Consider the following 26,639-nt stretch of genomic DNA (forward strand, 5'->3'; position numbering starts at 1 on the left):
GTTATTCTTACCTACTGGTTTTTGCCACATATGGTATAATCAAAATGTAGAAAATTGCAATATATTTATTTCACTATTCATACTTACATTACATCTCTATATAGATGTATATAGTATGTGGTCAAGGGACATTAGACCTAATGCGAGTAAAGTTATTCTTACCTACTGGTTTTGGCCACATATGGTATAATCAAAATGTAGAAAATTGCAATACATTTATTTCACTATTCAAACAGAGAATAACTGATCAGTTTATCCAATCTATGTTTGCTGTATTCAACAATTCTCCAAAATGTCTGTTAAACAAATTCGTTGTTAATAATTATTGCCTACAATCTTACCTTGAAAAACCTATTGCCCTGAAATACAAAAAATTTGAGTATATATCGATTATCTTCCCATAATCTCTTTATAGAAACGGGCAGATACAACACTATTTGATGATGATGAAAGGGGGCTTGAACGCCAAAGGCGCCAGGCGCCGTCTATTTTTAGACATTAGGTCATGGTGTGGTGCAATACGCTATTGTTCTATAAATAAGTACGCGCCAGTGACTAGGTCAGATCAGGTCACGCTGTAGTAAATACACGCTATCGGCCGAAAACCAGGTCACTGTTGTAGTGTATGCACTTTACTGTTTTTGCCAGCGTACTGGTTTAAATCAACTAATACAGCGTTTGTTTAACAAATAATAACGCTTTTGTGTTACATTGCCAAGATAATAATGAGTGAGATATACTGAGCGATCAATATTGTTATGAAGATCCTTTAGATCTTTCTTCTGATTGCAGAACATTAATTTTGTTCAAAGAATGAGTAAACGCATCGACCATTAGCCTACTCTGAACTACTGTCGTAGCCAGGATTTTAAATTGGTGGCGGGAGAGGGGGAAAACCCACTATTGGTGGGACCCACGCTGTATGTATGTATGCTTTTTAAAAATTTAATACAGTTACAGTAAGCAAAAAAGGTTTGATGATGGGGGGGGGGGGGGGGGGGGGATGTGACCCCCGTGCCCTCCTACTCGCTAAGCCACTGCTTTGAACAAACACTTTTAATCATCTCACTTAACCAATCTAAAGGTAAAGCGATGCTGTAATATATAATAATTATTATGTTTGTTTTCTGAAATCATATTGGAAAAAACCCTCATGTGCGATGTGCCGCAATGTGATAGTGAGTGTTATGCTACACAGTGCATTTATAGATTTTATAAATTTATGACACATGCGCTGACCTAAGGATATGACATGAACATCCATTCTTCTGAATAATTAGAGTATATATATATACTCTTCAAAAGAAGAAACGCAAAACCACATTGTCGTAACATTTGGAGAATTGATTTAATTATTGAATGGTGAGTCCGATAATTACCAAATGTTGCAGGATTGTTCACAATTCACTCTAATCCATTGTGAGTAAGTGATAGGACACACCACGAAGGTCAAGGTCATCTGGAGTCAATACCGGGTGTGGCCTCCGCGTGTGTTGACAACTGCCTGGCACCGCCTGCCCATTGAAGCAACCAGAGTACGGATGACGTCCCGGGGGATGGTGGCCCACTCGGCCTGCAAGGCTGCTGCCAGCTCGGGCAGGGTCTGGGGCTGTGGTTGTCGCTGTCGGAGGCGTCGGTCCAACTCGTCCCATAGATGCTCATTTGGGTTCAAATCCGGTGATATCGATGGCCAAGGAAGGACATTAATGTTGTTGTTCTGTAGGAAAGCCGTTGTGAGACGTGCTGTGTGAGGCCTGGCGTTGTCATGTTGGAACACTGCGTTGGCGTTGGCCATAACTGGAACGATGTGTGGCCGGAGGATCTGGTCAATGTAGCCCTGTGCATTCAGGTTGCCCTGCACGTGGACCAAGTCAGTTCTGCCAGTGTGTGAGATGGCTGCCCACACCATGACACTACCCCGCCGAATCTGTCCACTTCCTGCACGCAGTTTGCCGCATAACGTTCACCACGACGCCTATACACGCGACATCTTCCATCATGACGTCGGAGCAGAAATCGGGACTCGTCACTGAACCACACCTGTCTCCATCGCAGTTGAGGCCATTGTCGATGAATCTGGCACCACTGCAGTCGGAGTCGACGGTGTTGTGGTGTTAAGATGACACCTCGAACTGGACGTCTGGCACGAATTCCTACCTCACGAAGGCGGTTCCGTACGGTCTGATCGGATATCCTGCGCAAACCTGGTATTGCTGCGGCTGTGGAGGTGGCAGTAGTCAATCGTTCCCGAAGGTGGCGTACCCGGATGTAGCGGTCCTGCCCGGGGGTAGTGACCCGTGGTCGACCGGATCTAGGGAGGTCACGTGTTGATCCATGTTGCTGGTAACGGTCCCACAGTCTGGAGATGGTGCTTGGGGACACATGGAATGCCCTGGCAACGGCCGTTCTGGATTCGCCTGCGTCTAGTCGGCCGATGGCATTGTTTCTCTGCGGTTCACTGAGACGTGGCATGTCCTGGATTGTCAACTGTCGGCCAGATACAGAGGCCAGGCAAGCGAACACCCTGCACTTTTATACTGTCGGTGTTCATGTTGCACGTGCAGACAACGCACGTGCAGTGGTGACATGGTTTGCACGTGGCTGCGTTTTTGCGAATATTCACATTTTGGAACTTTATTGTACAGTAGCTGCGTTTTATCGAATGTAACTGTGGGAATGTGTTTGGGACATGCAATGACCTTATATTCACAAAGCATGAACCGGTAGGAAACATAAAATCGGAGTTATAACCCATTTGTACCCTTTTGCGTTTCTTTTTTTGAAGAGTATATATATATATATATATATATATATATATATATATATATATATATATATATATATATATATATATATATATATATATATCCTGGCATATGTTTTCGATACGATAAGCAAAAATAAAATAAAATATAATAAAAAGGATACTTCCTACAACAACTATTGAATAATTTTCATACCAATAAACAGTGTTCACTAAAAACATATTTGCATTATGTTTTTGTCATAGGTTAATGCCTAATCCTCTTGTTCTACGTATCAACAATACCAAAATTCGGATTGCCACCATAAGTATTTTGACACCATAAGTATTTTAACAGAGGTACAGAACTATATATTTTCAAAAAATCTAACTCCACCAAATCACTTTGATTTGTAGTGAATGTAAATGTACATGTAAACATGCTCCCACCAGAAATTACTAAAAAGAACTTTGCTGTGAATCACATAGAGGTAACCCAACCAGCCTTAGAACTATCAATTTTGTTGTAGAGTGTACTGATCACGTGACATATCATCTAATGTTGGCAGGTCAGATGTCAGTGTTGCAGACGATAACTGCATGGATTTGTGATACCTGTATTTCGCTATGTGAGGCATTTCATTGGTACCAAATATAGCATCAGGAAAAACTGATAACATGCACAATATTTATGGTATTTTAATTAAAACATAAAGTTGGCAGCTTGATTTGAAGCACTTTTAATATTGAGAGGAAAAATGACACTCGTTGTTTATGTTCAGGTCGATAGTGACGTAATATCTCGCATAATCTCGCGATACATACAGTTACAAAAAAAGCATCGAAAACATATGTCGATCGAAATTGTATGACGGTACGATATATATGTATATACTGAACATATATTGAAAACGCACCACCAAGAAATGTTTGGATTTCGAAAATAATACCTGAGCAATAAATGTTTTTGTTGTGAACAGCAATAGATGGATGACTGATAATGGCAACAAACAAAAAAGGATGCACAATCATTGATTAGTGTTAATTGATCTACCTATGAAAGACGTGAGGTCACAATGGAAAATCAATAGTGTATGACCACCATCTGCAGCAACACAAACCATGCAAAGTCTTCTCATCGACCTTATACGTCTGCGAATAGTGTTCTGTGGGATACAATTCCACTCCTGCTGTAGTGCATTTTCCAGTTCTCTAAGTTTATTCATTTGTGGACGACGTGAGATGTGCTGACCAAGGTAATCCCAAAGATGCTCTGTTGGCGATACATCAGGGGACAGTGCTGGCCATTCAAGCAAAGGGACATTATTGTTCGCTAGATACTGTATTGTAACACCTGATGTGTGCGCTCGGGCGTTGTTTTGCTGAAATGTGTGCATATCCCGATGCATATGAAAGAAGGTAATGACAAGCAGTCATTGTGGTAAGGTTATCCATGCCTATGCCACACCCGCAACCGACCATCAGCATTCCTTAAATGGAAACTGGATTCGTCAGAGAATAGCACACCGTGCCAACGTTGTAATCTCCAATGACGATACCTTCCTCACAAACGTCGGCGCTCATTTCGATGTCGATCAGTCAGGATAGGTTCAACATATGGTCGTTGAGCACACAGCCCAGCAGAGCGAAGACGGCAACGCACAGTGTCTGCGCTGATAACCCCTCGTCGACCTTGAACAGGCAACTGGCAGCGTTCGATCACGAATATGGAGGCGAACAATATGGAGATCTTGTCGTGGCGTCGTAACACGTCGTTGGCCTGGACGTGGACGGTCCCTTGTGGTTCCTGTCTGCTGGTATCTCCTGTGGAGTCTAGTGATTGTTGAAAAGTGGCATACAAACCGCTGTGCGACGACTCTACTCGAAATGCCGACTTGAAGCATGCCTAAGGCACGTTCACGTTCTTCAGCTGTCATCCTTGCCATCACGTGTTTAACGTTCCCTCAAAGACTACTTCACAAACGAAAGTGGCTTTTCAGAGACCATCTTTTAAAGCCCCAGTCAGCATGATTTGCACATTCAAACCCATCCGTTCCTCTAAAATGAAGACATTTATTTTCTGGTATATTGTTATTTAGATTTAAAAAATGAAATATAGAATAAAAAACCCCTAAGTGTACATGGAAAACCTACCTAAGGTAACATACTCTTGACAATCTCGGGTAATTATCAGAGTAGTGTGAACAACTATATGTCACAGTTACCAAATGTCTGACATCCAGTAGCCGATGATTAATGAATCAATGTGCTTTAGTGGTGTCGTTAAACGAAACAAACTTCTTTATTAAGTCTTATTTAATGTATTTTAAAATCTGTTTTGTGTTATAGTGTTTTGCTTTGTTTTACAGGAAATGAGTGCAAAATACCTCCACGTGTACCTGGTGCCAGAACAATGCTTGGCGCCACAGACCATAGACAATTCCGGTCTGTGATCTACTACAAATGTCTCCCAGGATTCCAGTACGTAACAGGGACAACATTCGCAACATGCGATATCAGTGGTCGATGGAAACAGCCTACAATGATATGTCTAAGTACGATTTTCATTTCAATGAACGAATGAATCAATGCATGTTTAACGCCACCTTAGACTTTCAAGTTTCAATTAAGTATTGCACAAGTCAACAACTGAATAAGGTCTTAATAGATTTTTTTTTATATTTAAACAAAAATATACTGTGTTAAAAAGCAGTAAAATAAGAAAAGACATCTGGTATACCTGACTCATTACGACCAATCACCCTGTTAACATCGTGTAGCCAGTATTTAGCCATTGATCTTGAAACAAAAAAGACTGATTCGATTCTCTCAAAGTTTAAAAAACCCAACAACACTCAAATGACATTAAAACACAACAATTGTATACCTGATGTGGCGAATTATCATCAGATTGAAAGTTAATGTTTATTTTCTTCAACGACGCTGATAGAGAATATATATATCAAATTGAATACTGTATCTTTTTTCAAGACACATTTCAATAAATAAAAAAATAAGCACGAATTTATGATACATCAACACCTTATTATATTTCGATTAAAACATCCTCCAATGGCGTGTCTTTGCATATCAGATCCAAGATGTTACGTCGTTAGACAGGGGAACATCATTTACACAGGACCGATTAATGTTACGAAGAGCAACTACTCCTGTCAAGCCTGGTCATCGCAGACACCCCACAAACACAACACCTCTGAAATAAGGATGGCAGCTCTTAATCAGACACTGGATGAAGCTGGCAACTGGTGTAGACCTTCCCACGGTCGACCGCCATGGTGCTACACCACGAACCCGGATGTGGAATTTGATTACTGTGACATTCCACAGTGTCGTAGTAAGCTTTCTTTGTGTAACTTGAAAACCAAACTGTAGAATAGTCATGGTATAGCATAGCAAGGCTCGAAATTCCCATTGTGGAGTGGGAGCAATCGTTGCTTCTTAGATTTTAAGTTGGAATCATATGTTAGAAATTGAGAAGCAGGACCCATATTCACAAAAAGGTGTAAATTTACGTCTACGACTAGCACTTACGTCTGCCGTAGATTTACGTTTACGTGCAAGAAGCATATTATTCTCAAAGACGGTCGTAAATGTAAACGTAACTTAGTTGGACGTAAATCCACGATTTAACACTCTCACTGGAGAAATTTAAAAAACAAACATTAGAAACGATAGCTACCGGGTAAATAACAAATGCGCAAAACACAATTTCGTTTGTCTTCTGCTGACAATAAAATCGCGAACGGCGAACCATGATATTTTGGTATTGGTGAGGATCCGCGTTTTGGTACGAACTTGAGGATATTTCTTAAAAAGGAAAAGATAACTCAGGAGAAATTGGCAGAGTCGAAAACATCCATTCGATCACCAACAAAAATATGTCAAATCCGTGGGCGTTTGCCATCGCAAACTGCTTCAAGTATTGGAACTGCTACCAGTTTTCGTAAATAATACCATCTATTAATTACAGAATAGATGAATTCATCTAAGGAAGGGAAATCGTATTTGGTAAGGTTAGAAGCTTAGAACCCGTTTCAAACACTGGCTTGTTCGCAGCGGTCAGAGTAACAACGAGCATAATATCCGGTTTATTGCCGCCCTTTTTCATTCCTTTGTCTGAAACCAACCATATCAGTTGGGAAAAAAAATTGTCACAAAAATAGTAAAGAAACCCAGTTACGACAATGAGGCGATCGAAGAGACCTTCAACTAGTTCTTATGCAACAAAAACAAAGACAAGAAAGACGACTACTTCTAGCGCTCGGCATGATCATCCGGAAACCGAACGGGAGGAAATGGAGTTGGCGTCGGAGGACAGTGGAATGAATGAATGAATGAATGTTTAACGACACCCCAGCACGAAAAATACATCGGCTATTGGGTGTCAAACTATGGTAAAATGAAACAACAGTGTGATGATCATCATCAATATAAAAATTCAACAGTTAAATAAAAACACAGTGTAAAGTCTGTGTAAAAATGCAAATATCACAGATATATATATAATTAAAATTTTGAATAAAATTCAGTATCACGAAAAAATTGTAAAATAAGTTGTGGATGGAATCGAAAGGATTCCATCACAGTTCGTAGTCCAAATATATCTTTTCGAATTGCTTTCAGATGGGTACACTCCACCAAAATGTGTCGCACAGTCAGAAGACACTGACAGTGCTCACACTGAGGTGGAGGATCTTTCTTTAAGATAAATGAATGGGTTAAATATGTATGCCCGATGCGGGAACGACACAAGACTATTTCATCCTTCCTGCACTGTATATCCAATCACGTTGCCAAATCGAAAAGATAAATTTGTTAACACCATATTTAAAATCAGTATACGGTACACCAACCCTGGCATGAGGCAAATCCAAAGCAGACGTGGCAGCTAAATCTGCCTTTTCATTACCCCTGATGCCAACATGGCTGGGTACCCAACAAAATACAATGTCTTTATTGGCAATAGATAAAAAGACACACTTTCGTATCACCATCCCAATTAAGGGATGGTCCAGCTTCATATTACGTAAAGCTTGGAGACACGAAAGTGAGTCAGTAAAAATAATAAATTTGGATTCACTAGAATCCTTTATTTCTTCTAAGGCTTTAATGACTGCCCAAACTTCAGCACTAAAGATCGATGCTGAGTCAGGCAGTCGCATGGAAAGTATTGTGTCTGATGGAAAAACTGTAGCACAAGCCACAGAATTCCCATCCCGTGATCCATCTGTATACACAGGAATGTAATCACGGTACTTCTCCTGAATTTCCATGAACAATTGTTTATAAACTACAGCATCTGTACGATCTTTCTTCAGATGCGCCAGATGAAACACAATTTTAGGTGGTGTAATACACCATGGTGGTAAAACAAAATATGAAGGAGTTTTCAAAGTGTCAGTTAAATCAATGTTGGAAAGCAAAAAAAAACGCTTAATGCGAAGACCAAATGTACGAATAGCATTTAGCCTTGCATCAAACAACTTCATATATTTGTTGTCAAACACCGCATCATGTGTTGGATGTGTTGGTAACGATTTAATCTTGGTACGTCTAGCACCCAAACAAGGTTCGTGTGCATCAATGTACAAGCTCTCTACAGGAGATGTTCTAAATGCACCAAGACAAAGCCTAAGTCCCTGATTGTGTATAGGATCTAGCATCTGCAAGTAAGACTTGCGTGCCGACCCATACACAATGCATCCATAATCTAGTTTTGATCTGACTAAAGATCTATACAGACGGAGCATAACCTTTCGGTCTGCTCCCCATTCTGTATTACCAATAACTTTTAAAATATTAAGAGCTTTTAAGCCCTTCTTTTTTTTCATATTTAAGATGGGGCACAAAAGATAGTTTCCTGTCAAATATAACCCCCAGAAATTTAGTCTCCTCCACAACTGGAATTGGATTTTTGTCCAAAAAGAACTGGGTCTAAGTGGAGACCTCTTTTCTGGCAGATATACATGCACACCGTTTTTGCCTTTGAGAATCGAAAACCATTGTCAGTTGCCCATTGATGAAGTTTATTCAAACAAAGCTGCAAATTACGTTCAATGATACTCATATTGGACGATCTATAGCAAATCTGAAAATCATCGAAATATAACGAGCAATCCACACCAGGTGTTAAACACTGGGAGATGCTGTTAATTTTCACAGAAAATAAAGTTACAGACAGGATGCTACTTTGAGTCACACCCATCTCTTGTGGGTGAACATCAGACAAAGTCGACCCCACCCGGACTTTAAAAGATCTATCTCTTAAAAATTGAGATATAAAAATAGGAAGTCGACCTCTAAGGCCCATGCCATGGAGGTCGTTTAAAATCCCATACTTCCACGTGGTATCGTAAGCTTTCTCCAAATCAAAAAACACTGACACCAAGTGCTGATTATGGATGAAAGCTTCCCTACACAACGTTTCAAATCTAACAAGATGATCAACCGTGCTACGTCTAGATCTGAACCCACATTGCACGTTAGTAAGCAATTTGTGGGATTCAAGATACCAGACAAGTCTACGATTGATCATTCTTTCCATGGTTTTACAAATGCAACTTGTCAAAGCGATAGGGCGATATCTAGTAGGATTGGTTGGATCCTTACCAGGCTTGGGAATAGGAATGATAATGATAATAGCTTTCCTCCAATCAGAAGGAAAGTCTCCAGAAATCCAGTTGTTATTAAAAATATTCAAAAGTAAAGTTTGTTTTATTTAACGATGCTGCTAGAGCACATTGATTTTTTATCTTATCATCGGCTATTGGACGTCAAACATATGGTCATTCTGACACTGTTTTTAGAGGAAACCCGCTGTCGCCACATAGGCTACTCTTTTTATGACAGGCAGCAAGGGATCTTTTATTTGCGCTTCCCACAGGCAGGATAGCACAAACCATGGCCTTTGTTGAACCAGTTATGGATCACTGGTCGGTGCAAGTGGTTTACACCTACCCAATGAGCCTTGCGGAGCACTCACTCAGGGTTTGGAGTCGGTATCTCGATTAAAAATCCCATGCCTCGACTGGGATCCGAACCCAGTACCTACCAGCCTGTAGACCGATGGCCTGCCACGACGCCACCGAGGCCGGTATATTCAAAAGAACCATCAAAGATGATTCAGGTAAATGTTTTAATAACTGATAATGAATTTCAGCTGGTCCTACTGAAGTATCATGGGCTCTACGAAGAGCATCCTGCAATTCCTCCATAGAGAAACGCCTGTTGTACACTTCAGCATTTTCAGATGAAAAATTAATGGAATGCTTTTGAGCTTTAGTTCTGACAGATGTAAAGGCATCTGTACTGAAAGCAGAAGATGAGTTATGAGAAAAGTTGTCTGCCAATGCATTGGCAATGTCACGATGAGACGTAACATCCGTGTCATTGACAGACAAATGATGAACTGTATTGCTGGATTCTTTACCTTTGATTTTACGGATCCTATTCCAGACAGATTTCACTGATGTTTGTGAATTTAACTTGGAGACAAAAGTTCTCCAAGATGTGTTCTTACTCTGTCTAATCTCTCTGCGAGCCTTAGCCCTAGCAATACGAAATGCATCCAGGTTGTCTGCTGTAGGTTCACGTTTGAACCGCTCAAGCAACCTGTTTCGCTCTTTAAATGCATCTTTGCACTATCATTAAACCATGGTTTATTGAAACGCTTTGGCACTGCCGAAGTCTTAGGAATAGTTTCATCTGCAATGTCCTTCAAGATGGAAGTGAACAAAGACATGGGATCATCAGCATCAGTAATGGCAAATTGCTGCAGACAAGTGCTGCACAGATGCTGAAACTGACCCCAGTTTGCCTTCGCCAACTTCCATCTTTGAACCCTTTCAAGTGATGGTGGTCCATCATTCTCCAAAATAATGGGAAAGTGGTCACTACCACAAAGATCTGAACCAACTTTCCAGGAGAAATCAAGAAAAAGTGAAGGACTACAAAGGGTTAAATCTATAGAAGTGAAAGAACCACTTGCAGAATGAAAATATGTATGACTTTTATTATTGAATAAAAGTAAGTAATTTTTGAGAATTAAGTCTTCTAATTGTTTACCTCTAATATTTACATCCTCGCATCCCCACAAAGTGTGGTGACCATTAAAATCTCCCATAATAATAAAGGGAGTAGGGAGCTGATCAAGAAGACCTTGAAGATCCCTAGGATTAAAATTAAAATGATTACGAGGTGGCAAGTAAACTGAGCACAGAGTAACAGTTTTATGAGCCGTGACTTTGACAGCCACAGCTTGTAAAGTGGTATTTAATGTTACTCTGAGGAATGTTTTCATTAACAAGAATGGAAACACCCCCAGATGCTCTATTTTCACTTTCTTGAAATTTATGATAGAGGTTAAATTCTCTCATGGTAATATGATCAGTGTCCTTCAAGAAAGTTTCTTGAAGACACACTGCAAGAGGATTATGTGTTTGAATTAAAAGACTTAATTCATCAAAATTGGGCCTAAGCCCACGGCAGTTCCACTGAATGACTGAGTTAGTCATCAGGGGGAAGTATGGGAATTATCTTTGACTTTGCTGGTGGCTTTTTTGACTGGTGATATGAAATATCCATATCATCATCTTCCAAATCAGCTAAAGTTTCATAACTATTGCTGATTGGGACGAGACGTTCTTCGGCCTTCTTGAGTCGACCTGAACAGCTATCAGAACCATGTTTAGTCGAAGTAGAATTCGATTTTTTTGTTGGATTGTTTTTATTCACAGAGTCCTTGGGTGGAGAAACAATTGTTTGTTTTTGTACTGCTTTTTGTACTTGTCTTTCTGCCTTCTCAATGTCAGAGATATTTTTATATTTGGTGTCATCAGGGTGCCAAGTTAGCTCTGTGTTAACGGACACACTTCTAGTGGCAACTTTTGAGAAGCAGCAGCTGCTGCGTATGACTTGTTTACCACCGTAGGTGTCGCCGACTCCACTAGCTTTCTGGCCTCATTAAATGACAACCTATTTTGTACAACCTGTTGAACCCGTTTTTCCAATTGCCGCCATGGACACTCCCGCGAGTACGCACAGTGACTTCCCTTGCAATTGGCACAAACAATATCTTTGGTGCAGGACTTGCTTTCATGATCGAAAAGACCGCAACGTGCACATGTAATCTTGCCACGACATGTGTTCTGTCCATGACGAAATCTTTGGCATTTGAAACAACGCAAGGGATTTGGAATGAAGGGTTCAACTAAAATGTTACGGTAACCTGCTTTAATAGATATAGGAAGGGTAGGGACATTAAATGTTAAGACAAAGGTATTTGTCGGTAACAATTCATTGTTCCGACGTACCTTAATCCTCCTGACTACAGCAACGCCCTATGAGGACAAATTTTCACAAATTTCATCCTCACTGGTACCTTCCAGGTCTTTACACAAAATCACCCCCTTTGATGAATTCAGGGAGGAATGTGGGGTCACGTTAACAGGTACATTACAAAAGACCTTTGACTTAAGAAGACATGTCGAATGTTTTTCAGTAGAACATTCGACCAACAATCCATTCTTAATCTTTTTAACCGATTTCGGCTCACCAGCCAAGCCAACAATTGCCTTTTGAATGGCAAAAGGGGACAATCATCTTCAGTAGAACTGATGACAAGGTACCTTGGACAATGTTGTGAAGAAACTACTTTATATTAAAATGTTTCTTCACACTTTTCTTTGATATGCTGGACTCCTCGTCGGAAGACAAGAAGTCCGAAACTTCGGTGTGGACCCTTTTCAGGGTCCCATCCAAGGATGTATTTATATTTTTGGAAGACATAATTTAATTTTTAAAATTCATCAACCATGCCCCCCACCCACCACCGAGTCCAACAAGGGAACATGCTGCTGCGGATAACCTCCAGTCAGTCATGTCAGGGATACATGGTTGATATACTCAGGTAATATGCTAGAAATCACCCAATTGACCCTAGCCACCGCCCCAAGAGCAACATATACAAATGGTATATAACAATGTTTGTTCTTGACAAAATTAAACAAAACAGGGTTGATAACTCTTGAGCTTGGCGTGACCAGCCGATTGATCAGGTAGGGCCTTCCTGACCACCCGTCTAGTTGAACTCCGGGCCAAAGTGATGTATTGCCAAAAGTCATACCCGCAGGTATGCCCCAACTCAATCACCAGGATCCCATCATCCATCTTCACGGGTCGCACCTCACGGCAAACAAGGCGCCTCATACAAGGAGTTGTGCATTTATTGGCCATTCTATAAAAGAATGTTCACCCCTGCACCGCGGTGAGGTTAATGCACACGCAGGGGAGAGGACAGTGGACATTTGGGGCTTACAACAATGGCTGACCCACCGGTTGCTGTACCGCCAAGTTTGTTGCAAGGTAATACTGTTCAACCAACTATTTTGCCAATCGAGAGCGTACACACCATGATTGGTTTGCACGTTGCCGCAGCCACAAAAGAAAAAATAATTAAAGGGGAGTACGTAGATTTGGTGACATTGTTGGAGAACACAAATTTAGAAGGGAGCGATCGAATTTTGGTTATTGGGGAAGGGGGTCAGCTAATCACAAGGGAAAAAAACGGCAAGAAAATTATTGACATAGACGCCTGGACGAATGCATTTTTAACATTCGTTAGTATTTATGTGGCAGTGCATCCAGGAATATTGCAAGAGCTTTTGAAATATATACATGATATTAGGCTGGGGGCAGTGCGTACTGGTGGGCTAGGGTGGAAAGTGTATGACGAGCAATTTCGTCTGAGAAAAAGTGTGGACCCATCAAGTTCTTGGGGAAAGATTGACTATGAGTTGTGGTTGTTGTACATGTCTGCCCCAGCCACACCCATTGTTCCCATAAAGCAAGCTGGCAGTGCAATGCACAACAGGTGCTATGACTTTAATTATACGGCAGCGTGTTTACGTCGAGCGTGTAATTATGTTCACATGTGCATCAGATGTGGGGGGGGGGGGGGGGGGGGGGGGGGGGGTCATCCATTAGTGTCCTGTCGGGTTCAAAAACCGGGAGTCAGTTCTACATTTCGGGCCTTTCCAACAAACACAACAGGGGGACAAACTGGAACCCATCTACGGCCTCAGTCATGGCAAATGCGACACAGAGGACCAACCCCGACCGGTCAAAAATTTATGGCAACTGGGCAATTCCCCTATAAAAATTAATATGCTCATGGAATACTTGAAATCATACCCGTTGCAAGAAACGGCCTCTGAATTAGCTAATGGTTTTTCAAAAGGTTTTTCATTACAGTACACAGGACCTCGTAGGCGGACAGATTGTTAAAATTTGATATCTGCTCATCAACATCAAAACGAATTAAAACAAAAAGTCGACAAAGAAATTTCATTGGGAAGGGTCATTGGCCCATTTGATAAGCCACCTATTTCAAACTTGCATGTTTCACCCATAGGTATAGTACCAAAATCTGATGGGGGTTGGCGACTAATTACTCACTTATCTTACCCACATTTAGAAGGCATTAATGATTACATAGAGCCGGATTTGTGTTCAGTGAAATATAGTTCGTTTGATAAAGTGATGGAAATGATTAGCAATCTTGAAAAGGGGGCCTTGTTGGGAAAATTGGATATAAAGTCTGCATTTAGATTGTTGCCAGTATCCCCGGGGGATTTTGATTTGCTTGGGTTTAAAATTAACAATCAATATTACATTGATAAATGTTTACCAATGGGGTGTTCTATTTCATGTAGAGTTTTTGAACAATTCTCAACCTTTCTTCACTGGTTGATTCAAAGAAAAACCAATTTGAATACATTAGATCACTATCTGGATGACTTTATCTTTGCAGGTAATAGCTCTTCTCAACATTGCCAACAATTAATGTCCTCTTTCCAAGGTATTTGTCAGGAGCTTGGGGTTCCAATTGCGAATGAAAGAACTGTTGGCCCGGTAACAACTCTGACATTTTTGGGTCTGGAAATAGATACCATAAATATAATTGTTCGTATACCGGCAAATAAAATAGTTGCATTGGTTTCTTTGCTTCAGAAACTCATAACACTAAAAAAGGTGACATTAAAAGACCTTCAGTCATTGGTTGGGGCTTTGAGTTTTTTTCTGTAGAGCGATCAGGGCAGGCAGGGCATTTATTAGGCGGTTCTATGATGCGATGATTGGAGTTAAGCAGTCACACCATTTTATTCGGATAAATGCCTCCCTTAGAGCTGATTTGTTGATGTGGTTAACATTTCTTAGGAATTTTAACAGGCAGACATATTTTACAGAAAGTACCTGGACAGGGAATTCAGATTTAAATCTATTCACTAATAGTACAGGATCTGCCGAGTTAGGTTGTGGTGCTTATTTTAACGGGCAGTGGGTATACTTTCAATGGCCAAGTCACTGGCGTGGATCCAAGATAATGAAGGACATAACATTCCTAGAACTGGTGCCAGTGGTACTTTCAATGGCGATATGGGGCGAAAGGTTGGCAAACTGTAAGATCCTCTTCCATGTTGACAATATGGCACTGGTTTCCATTCTTAACAAACAAACATCAAAGGATAAGCATGTCATGAACCTTATCAGACATTTTGTTTATGACACAGGGTTAGCTTCATTTACTCGATTTTTGGGGAGGTATCAGTTGAGGGAGGTCTGGCCCCCTCCAGTTGATAACATTGTTAATTTTATTACATTTTTGTCCATCTCAGGTTTGTCAGATGCTACGGCCAGAGCATATACAGCAGCCATAAGCTTTAAGTGTAAAATGTTAGGCCTTCAAGATCCAACACATTTTTTTATCGTCGTTAAGGTATTGGAAGGTATGAAGAGGGTAAAACACAGACCAGACACCAGATTGCCAATCACATCAAATTTGTTAGCTCGACTTATTACAGCATTGCCGCACATATGTAGCAACTCTTATGAAGAAAAACTGTTCACATCAGCATATACTTTAGCATTTTTCAGTTTTCTAAGAGTTGGGGAACTGGCTGTATCGACTGGAAAGGCCCATAACAGGGTTATTGCCAGCAGTGACATTACAGTTGATGGAACAGTGCAAGGGGTGGTCCTCAGGCTAAGGTATTCAAAAACTGATCAGTTGGGTGGGGGGGGGGGGGGGGGGGGGGTGTCTGTGCATATTTCAAAAATCGGTGGCATTCTTTGTCCAGTTACCAATTTGGAGTCATTTTTGGGGGTTCGCCCTGCATTTAAGCGACCTTTGTTTTGTCACTTCGGAGGGGCACCTTTAACGAGATACCAATTTACAGCGGTTTTGAAAAAATCACTTGAATGCATTGGGGTGGATGCTCAGCATTATAAGGCTCATTCTTTTAGGATTGGAGCAGCTACAGCAGCCTCGGCTGCTGGTCACTCCATGGAAGCTATACAAGAGGCAGGGCGTTGGACTTCCACAGCATACAAGGGATACATCCGTTCTCCACTGATCAACCTTCCAAATAACCTTGATTAACTGTACTGTAGCTACCTTTACATCACTATTTCAGATTCGAGGGTATTGTGTGTGGGGTCCTCAATTATAAAAAGGGCAGCGATTCAAGCACGAACCAGACCTGGCGGTTGGCAGCTGGGGCTGGGGCGAGTCGGAATTTCCATCTGGTGGCAGGGCTATGGCGGTTTACAATTGGGAGCCTTGAAAAACAAAGTTTTGTTACTCTCAAGACATGAGCCCGCACCAAAATATTTGGTTATCCACTGTGGAGGAAATGACCTGGGGAATATTCAACTCGCAGCATTACGTGAGTTGATAAAATCTACCTTGCAATTTATTGCCCAGTTGTTGCCAAATACACGAATTATCTGGTCCCAGATTCTACCCAGGCTGAAGTCGCGTTATTCACAGAATAATAAGGCCATGGAAAGAGCTCGGGTGCGCATAAATAGTGCGGCAGGTAAAGAGGCCATTCGGCTTGGGGGTGGATACATATTGTATCCTGATATTTCCCTTAAATCGCCTTCGTTGTTCCTACCTGATGGAGTGCATTTAAGTAGTACAGGGACAGCCATTGTCTTGAACACCTTGCAAGGGGCCCTAGCGAGCTTCAAATCTGGATGTAATATGGCGTACCCATATTAGACGGTTGTCATGCTTTGGACTGAATTGGTTGGGGTCCGGCTATGTGATATAACTTTAAGCTTTCCTTCCCCCACACTATGGTTGTGGCGGTGGTCACTATCGCCAGAAATAGATTCTTGGATATTGACCATATAGCGATTACAGGTTGCTTAAAGTAACAGTATAGGCAATGTACATATATATATATTTTGGGGGGAATTAATAGTAACAGTTAAAAACCTTTTGGCCTCTGTCATCCCAGACCGGCCTCGGTGGCGTCGTGGCAGGTCATCGGTCTACAGGCTGGTAGGTACTGGGTTCGGATCCCAGTCAAGGCATGGGATTTTTAATCCAGATACCAACTCCAAACCCTGAGTGAGTGCTCCGCAAGGCTCAATGGGTAGGTGTAAACCACTTGCACTGACCAGTGATCCATAACTGGTTCAACAAAGGCCATGGTTTGTGCTTGCCTGCCTGTGGGAAGCTCAAATAAAAGATCCCTTGCTGCTAATCGGAAGAGTAGCCCATGTAGTGGCGACAGCGGGTTTCCTCTCAAAATCTGTGTGGTCCTTAACCATATGTCTGACGCCATATAACCGTAAATAAAATGTGTTGAGTGCGTCGTTAAATAAAATACTTCTTTCTTTCTGTCATCCCAGGGTCAAGGGGAAATAACTGATGAGTAGTAAATATTAACAGTTAAAACACTTTTGGCCTCTGTTTCCCAGGGTCAAAGGGAAATAACTGCTAGAAATTATTAATACGGTGTTGTTTAATTATTTGATTGTGTGATTATTTGATTGTTGGGGCTTGCCATAATGGTGTTGTCGGCAGCCCAGTTGTGTTGTATTATGTTGTCGCTATTGGGGCTCGCCATAAATGGTTTTGTGGGCAGCCCAATAAAATAGTATGTAATTTGTGAATATGGGTCCAGTTCTGTAAAGTAGTCTGGACATTAGACAACCTTTCAGAGTTACAGGGTGATTTTTTTCAACAACAAGGCGGAAGACTTGAGACAAGCGCAGATATATCATCACGCCTGAACATGGCGGATTCTAAATATTCCGTATCTTGAAACTGAACGACAAAACCGTTATACATTATTAAGACCGTATCTCCAAACACTGCAATCGAGTGGGCATTTGGCAAAAGAGTGGTTGTTTTAAAGAATCTCTATCTAGTGCCTCGACTATAGGAGGACAGTTACTCCCGAGGAGATCATGGAATACTGTCAAACATAATGTCGAAAGCAAAAACTACTTGTGAAATGAGTATCAGAAAGCCTTTAAAGTATTTGGAGCGGCATTTGCAAGTTGCCCTTGCTGCTAATCGAAAAGAGTTGCCCATGAAGTGGCGATATCGGGTTTCCTAGATCTCAATATCTGTGTGGTCCTTAACCATATGTCCGACGCCATATAACCGTGAATAAAATGTGTTGACTGTGTTGTTAAATAAAACATTTCCTTCCAATAGCAGATGATTAATAAATCAATGTTCTCTAGTAAAGCCAATAAACAAAACAAATTTTTACTTTTTGTCATAATTTGTATATGATAGATAGCAACTAACCCTTGTCCCTTAACCCTCGAGTTAGGTACAGTGCTGCCAACAGTTACCCTTTATAGCCCAAAGGTAGATTTTATGAAATATATCCCCATATTTAGACCATCTCTACCATTATGTTTATTTGTAGATGTTCTTTGTGGCAGTCAGCCAAAGGTTCCTCATGCTGAGGTTGTATTTTGTGAACGAGATATGTCTGGATGCACTTACAAATGTACGGATGGCAGCAAACACATTAGAGGAAGTAACGTTATAAACTGCCAAGATAACGGCCAGTGGGGAAAACCTGCAATTGTATGTGCACGTGAGTATGACAGGTTTTTCAAAATGTTGTTTTAACATATCTTATAGTAATTAATCAACAAATAAAAACTATATTTATCAATATTTCACTGAAAATTCCACACATACTGTTTTTACACCACCACCACCAACAACAACAACAAAAATGGTATCGAGATTATAATAAATATTGGATCGTGCCTATCGACTAGCTAAATAATTTATTTTAGAAACAAACCCAAGTAAAATGTAACTGCGAGTACCGAACTATGAGAAAAACAAATAGGTGACGACCTAACTGAACCATATAAGACTTTCTGCATAAGGTCCTCATACAGAAAACTCTGACGACTGATTATGTTAGGTTTATCATTACATATATTTAGTCCTGCAAAACAGTAATCTACATTGCAGCGACCACACGTTACGTTGATAGCCCTGAACATGGTGTTCTGTACAGTGGTAACAAGTCTACGACTACGAGTGGTTTGGTGTATCAAAGTTGGGCAGTTGATTCCCCACACAAAATTGACCGAATGAGTGAATGAATGAATGTTTAACGACACCTCAGCACGAAAAATACATCGGCTATTGGGTGTCAAACTGTGGTAATGGAAAAACAATGTGATGATCAACATCAATATAAAAATTCAACAGTTAAATTAAAACACAGTGTAAAGGACTGTGTAAAAATACAAATATCACAGATATATAATATTAAAATTTAGAATAAAACTCAGTATCACGTAAAAATTACAATAAAAGTTCTGGATCACATTTCTATGTCCAAATATATCTTTTCGAGTTGCTGTTAAATGCTTACACTCCACCAAAATGTGTCGCACAGTCAAAAGACTCTGACAGTGCTCACACTGAGGTGGAGAATCTTTCTTTAAAGGGACATTCCCGAGTTTGCTGCATTGTAAGATGTTTCTGACTAATAAAATATTTTTACGATTAAACTTACATATTAAATATAGTTTCTTGTTTAGATTATAAATGTCTGTATATTCAATGTGTTTCTGGTCGGCTTAATATTTGTAAGAAGCCCAAACTGGATTTTGTCTTCAAATAATTTCGTACGTACGAAAACATATAGTTTAGGAAATAAAATGAAAATTAACCTATTACAAATATTAGAACGATCAGAAACACGTTTAATATACAGTAACTAATATTCTAAACAAGAAAATATATTTAATATGTAAGTTTAATCGTAGAAAATTTTTATTAGTCGATAACATCTTAAAACATTGCAGCAAACTCAGGAATGTCCCTTTAAGATAAATGAATGGGTCAAGTAAGTATGACCGATGTGGGCACAACACAAGACTATTTCATCCTTCCTGCACTGTCTATAGAAGGACTGCCACTCTCCCAAGACTGGCTTGATAGCATGAAGCTTGTTCGCAACCTAACCGTCCCAATCACGTTGCCAAGTCGAAAAGATAAATTGATTGATACTATATTTAAAATCAGTATACGGTACACCAACCATGGCATGAGGCAAATCCAAAGCAGACTTGGCAGCAAAATCTGCATTTTCATTACCCCTGATGCCAACATGGCTGGGCACCCAACAAAATACAACATATTTAATGGCAATAGATAAAAAGACACACTTTCGTATCACCATCCCAATTAAGGGATGGTCCAGCTTCATATTGCGCAAAGCTTGGAGACACGTAAGTGAGTCAGTAAAAATAATACATTTGGATGCATTAGAATCCTTTATTTCTTCCAAGGCTTTAATGCCTGCCCAAACTTCAGCACTAAAGATCGATGCTGAGTCAGGCAATCTCATGGAAAGTATTGTGTCTGATGGAAAAACTGTAGCACAAGCCACAGAATCCCCATCCCGTGATCCGTCTGTATACACAGGAATGTAATCACGGTACTTGTCTAGAATTTCCATGAAAAATTGTTTATAAATAACAGCATACTTTCTTCAGATGCGCCAGATCAAACACAATTTTAGGTGGTGTAATACACCAGGGTGGTAAAACAAAATATGAAGGAGTTTCCAAAGTGTCGGTTAAATCAATGTTGGAAAGCGACAAAAAGCGCTTAATGCGACGACCAAATGCACGAATAGCATTTAGCCTTGCGTCAAACAACTTCATATATCTGTTATCAAACACCGCATCGTGTGTTGGATGTTTTGGTAAAGATTTAATCTTGGCAGCATACTACAGAGAAAGCTTGGGGAGTTCGGGGGGTTCGCTGATGCAAATGGTCCGCTTTCAGATCTAAAACATACAGGTTTATACATATGGAGTTTCTGGTGGTGCAAAAACAAAATAGAAAAGGTCCACTTGATTCATATTCGACCCCCCCCCCCCCCCCCCCCAGGTCCAGCTCACGCTACGTCCCTGTTCTTAATATCAAATAACAATGGGGATTTCAAAGCCAAATACGAGCGTGCAAGAAATATCCATAGAGGGAAACACTATAAGCTTTCTCAAAACACATGTTAACAATAAAATTGATTTCCAAGGAAAATATTATTTATTGCCATGTTCGTCCCTCTGATCAACATTACAAAACAACTAAGCTTATAGTGTTTTCAAACAATAACTTTGTATTAGTGAAGGGTGCATATCACATTTAACTATGAATGTACACCGTAGATAGAGGGCTATCAATACTGAAGTTAACAACACAAGACACGCAAATAGTTTCAAACCCATTAGTTTTTGCGATCATTAACATCAATATCGTTTGAAAATTTTAGGACCATTTTCACAGTCTCTTTTCCGAATTAACTATATCATGAAAAACATATTAAAGTATTAACATTTTTGTTGTTGATCAGTATATAGACCCGGTATATGTGTTCTACTGATTTTATGAAACGAGTGTCGGGATTATTGTATTCCCAGTGAGAGTGAGGGTAATGCATGAATCCTGACACGAGTTTCGTAACATCAGTAAGACTCACACGCGAGTGAAATAATTTCTTTATTATTTATGTTACTATTTTTCAGGAATAACAAAGACTGTGTCAAACGTGACTAGGAGACAACGGAATGACGTCATTTTCAGAAATTATATCGTTTTAAAAAGCGACGTCATCAGCCCTTTATATGTCTTCCCTTTATAGAAAATTACATCTAATGACCAACCAGTGATAAAACGAAATAAAGTTACAATGAATGTAATTTTATTCATGAAATATAAAATGTAATTACAAATTTCACATACACAGAATAAATGTTTAACGACACACATGCACGAAAAATACATCAGCTATTGGGTGTCAAACTATGGTAAATGCCAAAACAAATATGTGATGATCAACATCAATATAAAAATTCAACAATTAAATTAAAACACAGTGTAAAGAACTGTGCAAAAAATACAAATATCACAGATATATAAAATTAAAATTTAGAGTAAAAGTCAGTATCGCATAAAAACTGCAATAAAAGTTCTGGATGGAATCGAAATGATTCCATCACATTTCTTTGACCAAATATATCTTTTCGAGTTTTCTTCAAATACTTACTCCACCAAAATGTGGCACACCGTCAGAGTACACTGACAGTGCACACACTGACGTGGAAGAACTTTCTTTAAGATAAATGAATGGGTAAAATATGTATGACTATTTCATCCTTTCTGCACATAGGAGGTCTGCCACTCTTCCAAATTCGGCTTGATAGCATGAGGCTTGTTCGCAATCGCACCGTCCTAATCATGTTGCCAAGTCGAAAAGATAAATTGGTTGATACCATGTTTAAAATCAGTATACGGTACACCAACCCTGGCATGAGGCAAATCCAAGGCAGACTTGGCAGCAGAATCGTCCTTTTTATTACCCCTGACACCAACATGGCTGGGCACCCAACAAAATACAACATCTTTATTGGCAATGGATAAAAAGACACACTTTTGTATCACCATCCCAATTAAGAGATGGTCCAGCTTCATATTGTGATAGTATCTGATGGAAAAACTGTAGCACAAGGCACAGAATTCCCATCCCGTGATCCATCTGTCTAAACAGGAATGTAATAACGGTACTTGACTTGAATGTCCATGAAACATTGCTTGTACAAAACAGCATCTGTACGATCTTTCTTCAGATGCGCCATATCAAACACAATTTTAGGTGGTGTGATACACCAAGGTGGTAAAACAAACTATGTAGGAGTTTCCAAATTGTCAGTTAAACAATGTTGGAAAGCGACAAAAACCACTGAATGCGAAGACCAAATGTACGAATAGCATTTGGCCTTGCACCAAACAAGTTCATATATTTGTTATCAAACATAGCTTGATGTGTTGGATGTTTTGGCATTGATTTAATCGTGGTGGCATACTGCAGAGAAAACTTTGCATGCCTAGCACCCAAACAAGGTTCGTGAGCATCAACGTACAAGCTCTCTACAGGAGATGTTCTAAACGCACCAAGACAAAGCCCGAGTTCCTGGTGTGTATAGGATCTAACATCTGCAAGTAAGACTTTGCTGCCAACCCATACACAATTCATCCATAATCTAGTTTTGACCTCACAAGAGATCTATACAGACGGAGCACAACTTTGCGGTCTGTTCCCCTTTCCGTATTACCAATAACTTTTAAAATATTAAAAGCTTTTAAGCCCTTCTTTTTAACATATTTAAGATGGGGCACAAAAGATATCTTCCTGTCAAAAATAACCCCCAGAAATTTGGTCTCCTCGTCCTCCACAACTGGAATTGGATTGTTGTCCAAAAACAACTGTGGATCTAAGTGGAGACCTCTTATCTGGCAGATATGCATACAAACCGTTTTTACCTTTGAGAATCGAAAACCATTGTCAGTTGCCCATTGATGAAGTTTATTCAAACGAACCTGCTACTTACGTTCAGTGATGTTCATATTGGACGATCTATAGCAAATCTGAAAATCATCGACATATAACGAGCAATCCACACCAGGTGTTAAACACTGGGTGATGCTGTTAATTGTCACAGAAAATAAAGCTACAGACACGATACTACCTTGAAGCATACCGATCTCCTGTGGATGAAGGTCGGACAAGGTCGCCCCCACCCGAACTTTTAAAAGATCTATCTTTTACAAATTGAGAAATAAAAACAGGAAGTCGACCTCTAAGGCCCATGCCATGGAGGACATTTAAAATCCCATACTTCCACGTGGTATCGTAAGCTTTCTCCAAATAAAAAAAGCACTGAAACCAATTGCTGATTATGGATGAAAGCATCGCATCCCTACAAAACGTTTCAAATCTAACAAGATGATCAACTATGCTACGTCTAGATCTGAACCCACATTGCACGTTAGTAAGCAATTTTTGGGATTCAAGATACCAGACAAGTCTACGATTGATCATTCGTTTCATGGTTTTACTAATGTAACTTGTCAAAGCGATAGGGCGATAACTAGTAGGTAATAATAATTGCTTTACTTCAATCAGAAGGAAAGTCACCAGAAATCCAGATGTTATTAAAAATATTCAAAAGAACCATCAAATATGTTTCAGGTAAATGTTTTACTTAACTGATGATGAATTTCATCTTGTCCTACTGAAGTATCATGGGCTTTACAAAGAGCATCCTGCAATTACTACATAGAGAACCGCTTGTTGTACACTTCAACATTTTCAGATGAAAAATTAATGCAGAAGATGAATTATGAGAAAAGTTGTATGCCAAGGCATTGGCAATATCACGATGAGACGTGACATCCGTATCATTAACAAATGATGAACTGTGTTACAGGATTCTTTACCTTTGATTTTACGGATCCTATTCCAGACAGATTTCACTGATGTTTGTGAATTCAGCTTGGAGACAGACGTTCCCCAAGATGTTTTCTTAATGTCTAATCTCTCTGCGAGCCTTAGCCCTAACAATACGAAATGCATCCAGGTTATCCCCAGTAGGTTCACGTTTGAACCATGGAGCCTGTTTCGCTCATTGAATGCATCTTTGCAGATATCATTAAACCATGGTTTATTGAAACGCTTTGGCACTGCCTAAGTCTTAGGAATAGTTTCATCTGCAATATCCTTCAAGATGGAAGTGAACAAAGACATGGGATCATCAGCATCAGTAATGGCAAATTGTTGCAGACGAGTGCTACACAAATGCTGAAACTGACCCAATATGCCTTCGCCAACTTCCACCGTTGAACCCTTTCAAATGATGGAGGTCCATCATTCTCCAAAATAATGGGAAAGTAGTCACTACCACAAGAGTCTGAACCAACTTTCCAGGAGAAATAAAAAAAAAGGTGAAGGACTACAAAGGGATACATCTATAGAAGTGAAAGAACCACTAGCATAATGAAAATATGTATGACTTTTATCATTGAATAAAAGTAAGTCATTTTTGAGAATTAAGTCTTCCAATTGTTTACCTCTAATATTTACATCCTCGCATCCCCACAAAGTGTGGTGACCATTAAATTATCCCATAATAATAAAGGGAGTAGGGACCTGGTTAATGAAAGCTTGAAGATCTCTAGAATTAAAATTAAAATGGTTTCGAAGAGGTAATTAAACTGAACATAGAGTAATAGTTTTATGAGTCGTGACTTTTACAGCCACAGCTTGTAAATTAGTAGTTAATGGCACTATACTCTGAGGAATGTTTTCATTAACAAGAATGAAACATCCCCAGATGCTCTAATTTCAGTTGCTTGAAATTTGTGATAGAGGTTAAATCCTCTCATGGTAATATGATCAGTGTCCTTCAAGAAAGTTTCTTGAAGACACACTGCAAGAGGATTATGTTTTTGAATTAAAAGACTTAATTTATCAAAATTGGGCCTACGCCCACGGCAGTTCAACTGGATAACTTTATTTACCATCAGGAGGAAGTATGAGCTTTATCTGTGGCTTTGCTGGTGGTTTTTGTGATCAGCAATGATCTGGAGATGAAATCGCCATATCGTCTTCACCGATATCAGTCAAAGTTTCGTACATATTGCTGATCAGGACTGAACACAGTTCGATTGTCTTCAGCCGACCTGAAAGTACTTCTTTTTATTTCTTTGTGTCAATGCCTGTCTTTGGGAGACTAGTGCTTGACCTATTTGGTGGAATTGTAACATCCAAGGACATTTGGGTTTCCATTTCTTTCTGATGGGGAGTAACTTTGGCTTTTTTGTGATGCTTTTTGCACCTGTTTTTGAGCATTCTCAATGTCAAGACAGTTTCTTCTATTTGGCTTCATCACAATGCCAGGTTATGTCGGTGTTGACTGCAACTCTTTTAGTGGCGGCTTTGGCAGCAACTGCAGCTGCATATGACTTGTCAACCACTGTTGGCGCTGCCGTCTCCACCAATCTCCACCAATCTCCTGGCATCCATGAAGGATAATTTATTTTGTACCTTTACCTGCTGAACCCGTTTTTCCAGTTTCCACCACGGACACTCTCGCGAGTATGCATAGTGGTTGCCCTTGCAGTTAAGACAAAGTATATCGTTTGTACACGTCTTGTTGTCATGGTAATCAAGACCACAGCGAGCATATGTAAGTTTGCCACGACATGTGTTCTGGCCATGCCAAACCTCTGACATTTGAAGCAACGCAAGGGGTTTGGAATAAAGGGATCAACGGGAATATTAAGATAACCAGCTTTGACAGATTAGGGAACGGTAGGGACATTAAAGGTGAGGATACAAGTATTCGTCGGTAACAAGCCATTGTTTCGACAAACCTTTATTCTCCTCACTGCAGTAACACCATGTGAGCATAGATTTTGACATATTTCACCCTCACTGACTCCTTCCAGATCTCTGCATCTGATCACTCCCTTGGACGAATAAAGGGAGGTATGCGGAGTTACCTTAATTGGTATGTTACAAAAAATTGTAGACTTGAGAAGGCAAGTTGAGTGTTTTTCGGTTGAACATTCAACCAACAGTCCATTCTTGATTTTTTTTTTTTTTTTTTACTGATTTTGGCTCACCAGCCAAGCCAACAATTGCCTTTTGAATGGCAAACGGGGATAATTTGTTCAATACCCCATCAT

General features: G+C 40.0%; 1 protein-coding gene across 1 annotated transcript in view; it reads left to right on the forward strand.

The window, feature by feature from the left end:
- Positions 1–25,913, forward strand: part of LOC121366164 (plasminogen-like) — a gene marked incomplete at its 5' end in the record, with an annotated part of 42,210 nt that extends 16,297 nt beyond the window's left edge. Inside the window, 4 exons of the mRNA XM_041490720.1 lie at positions 5,113–5,298; positions 5,838–6,098; positions 18,499–18,672; positions 25,798–25,913. Of these exons, the coding sequence (XP_041346654.1) occupies positions 5,113–5,298; positions 5,838–6,098; positions 18,499–18,672; positions 25,798–25,913 (737 nt within the window). The remainder of the gene's footprint in view (positions 1–5,112; positions 5,299–5,837; positions 6,099–18,498; positions 18,673–25,797) is intronic.
- Between the last annotated feature and the right edge of the window lie 726 nt (positions 25,914–26,639).

Source organism: Gigantopelta aegis, unplaced genomic scaffold (genome assembly GCF_016097555.1).
Source record: "Gigantopelta aegis isolate Gae_Host unplaced genomic scaffold, Gae_host_genome ctg4909_pilon_pilon:::debris, whole genome shotgun sequence".
NCBI classification, from domain to species: domain Eukaryota; kingdom Metazoa; phylum Mollusca; class Gastropoda; order Neomphalida; family Peltospiridae; genus Gigantopelta; species Gigantopelta aegis.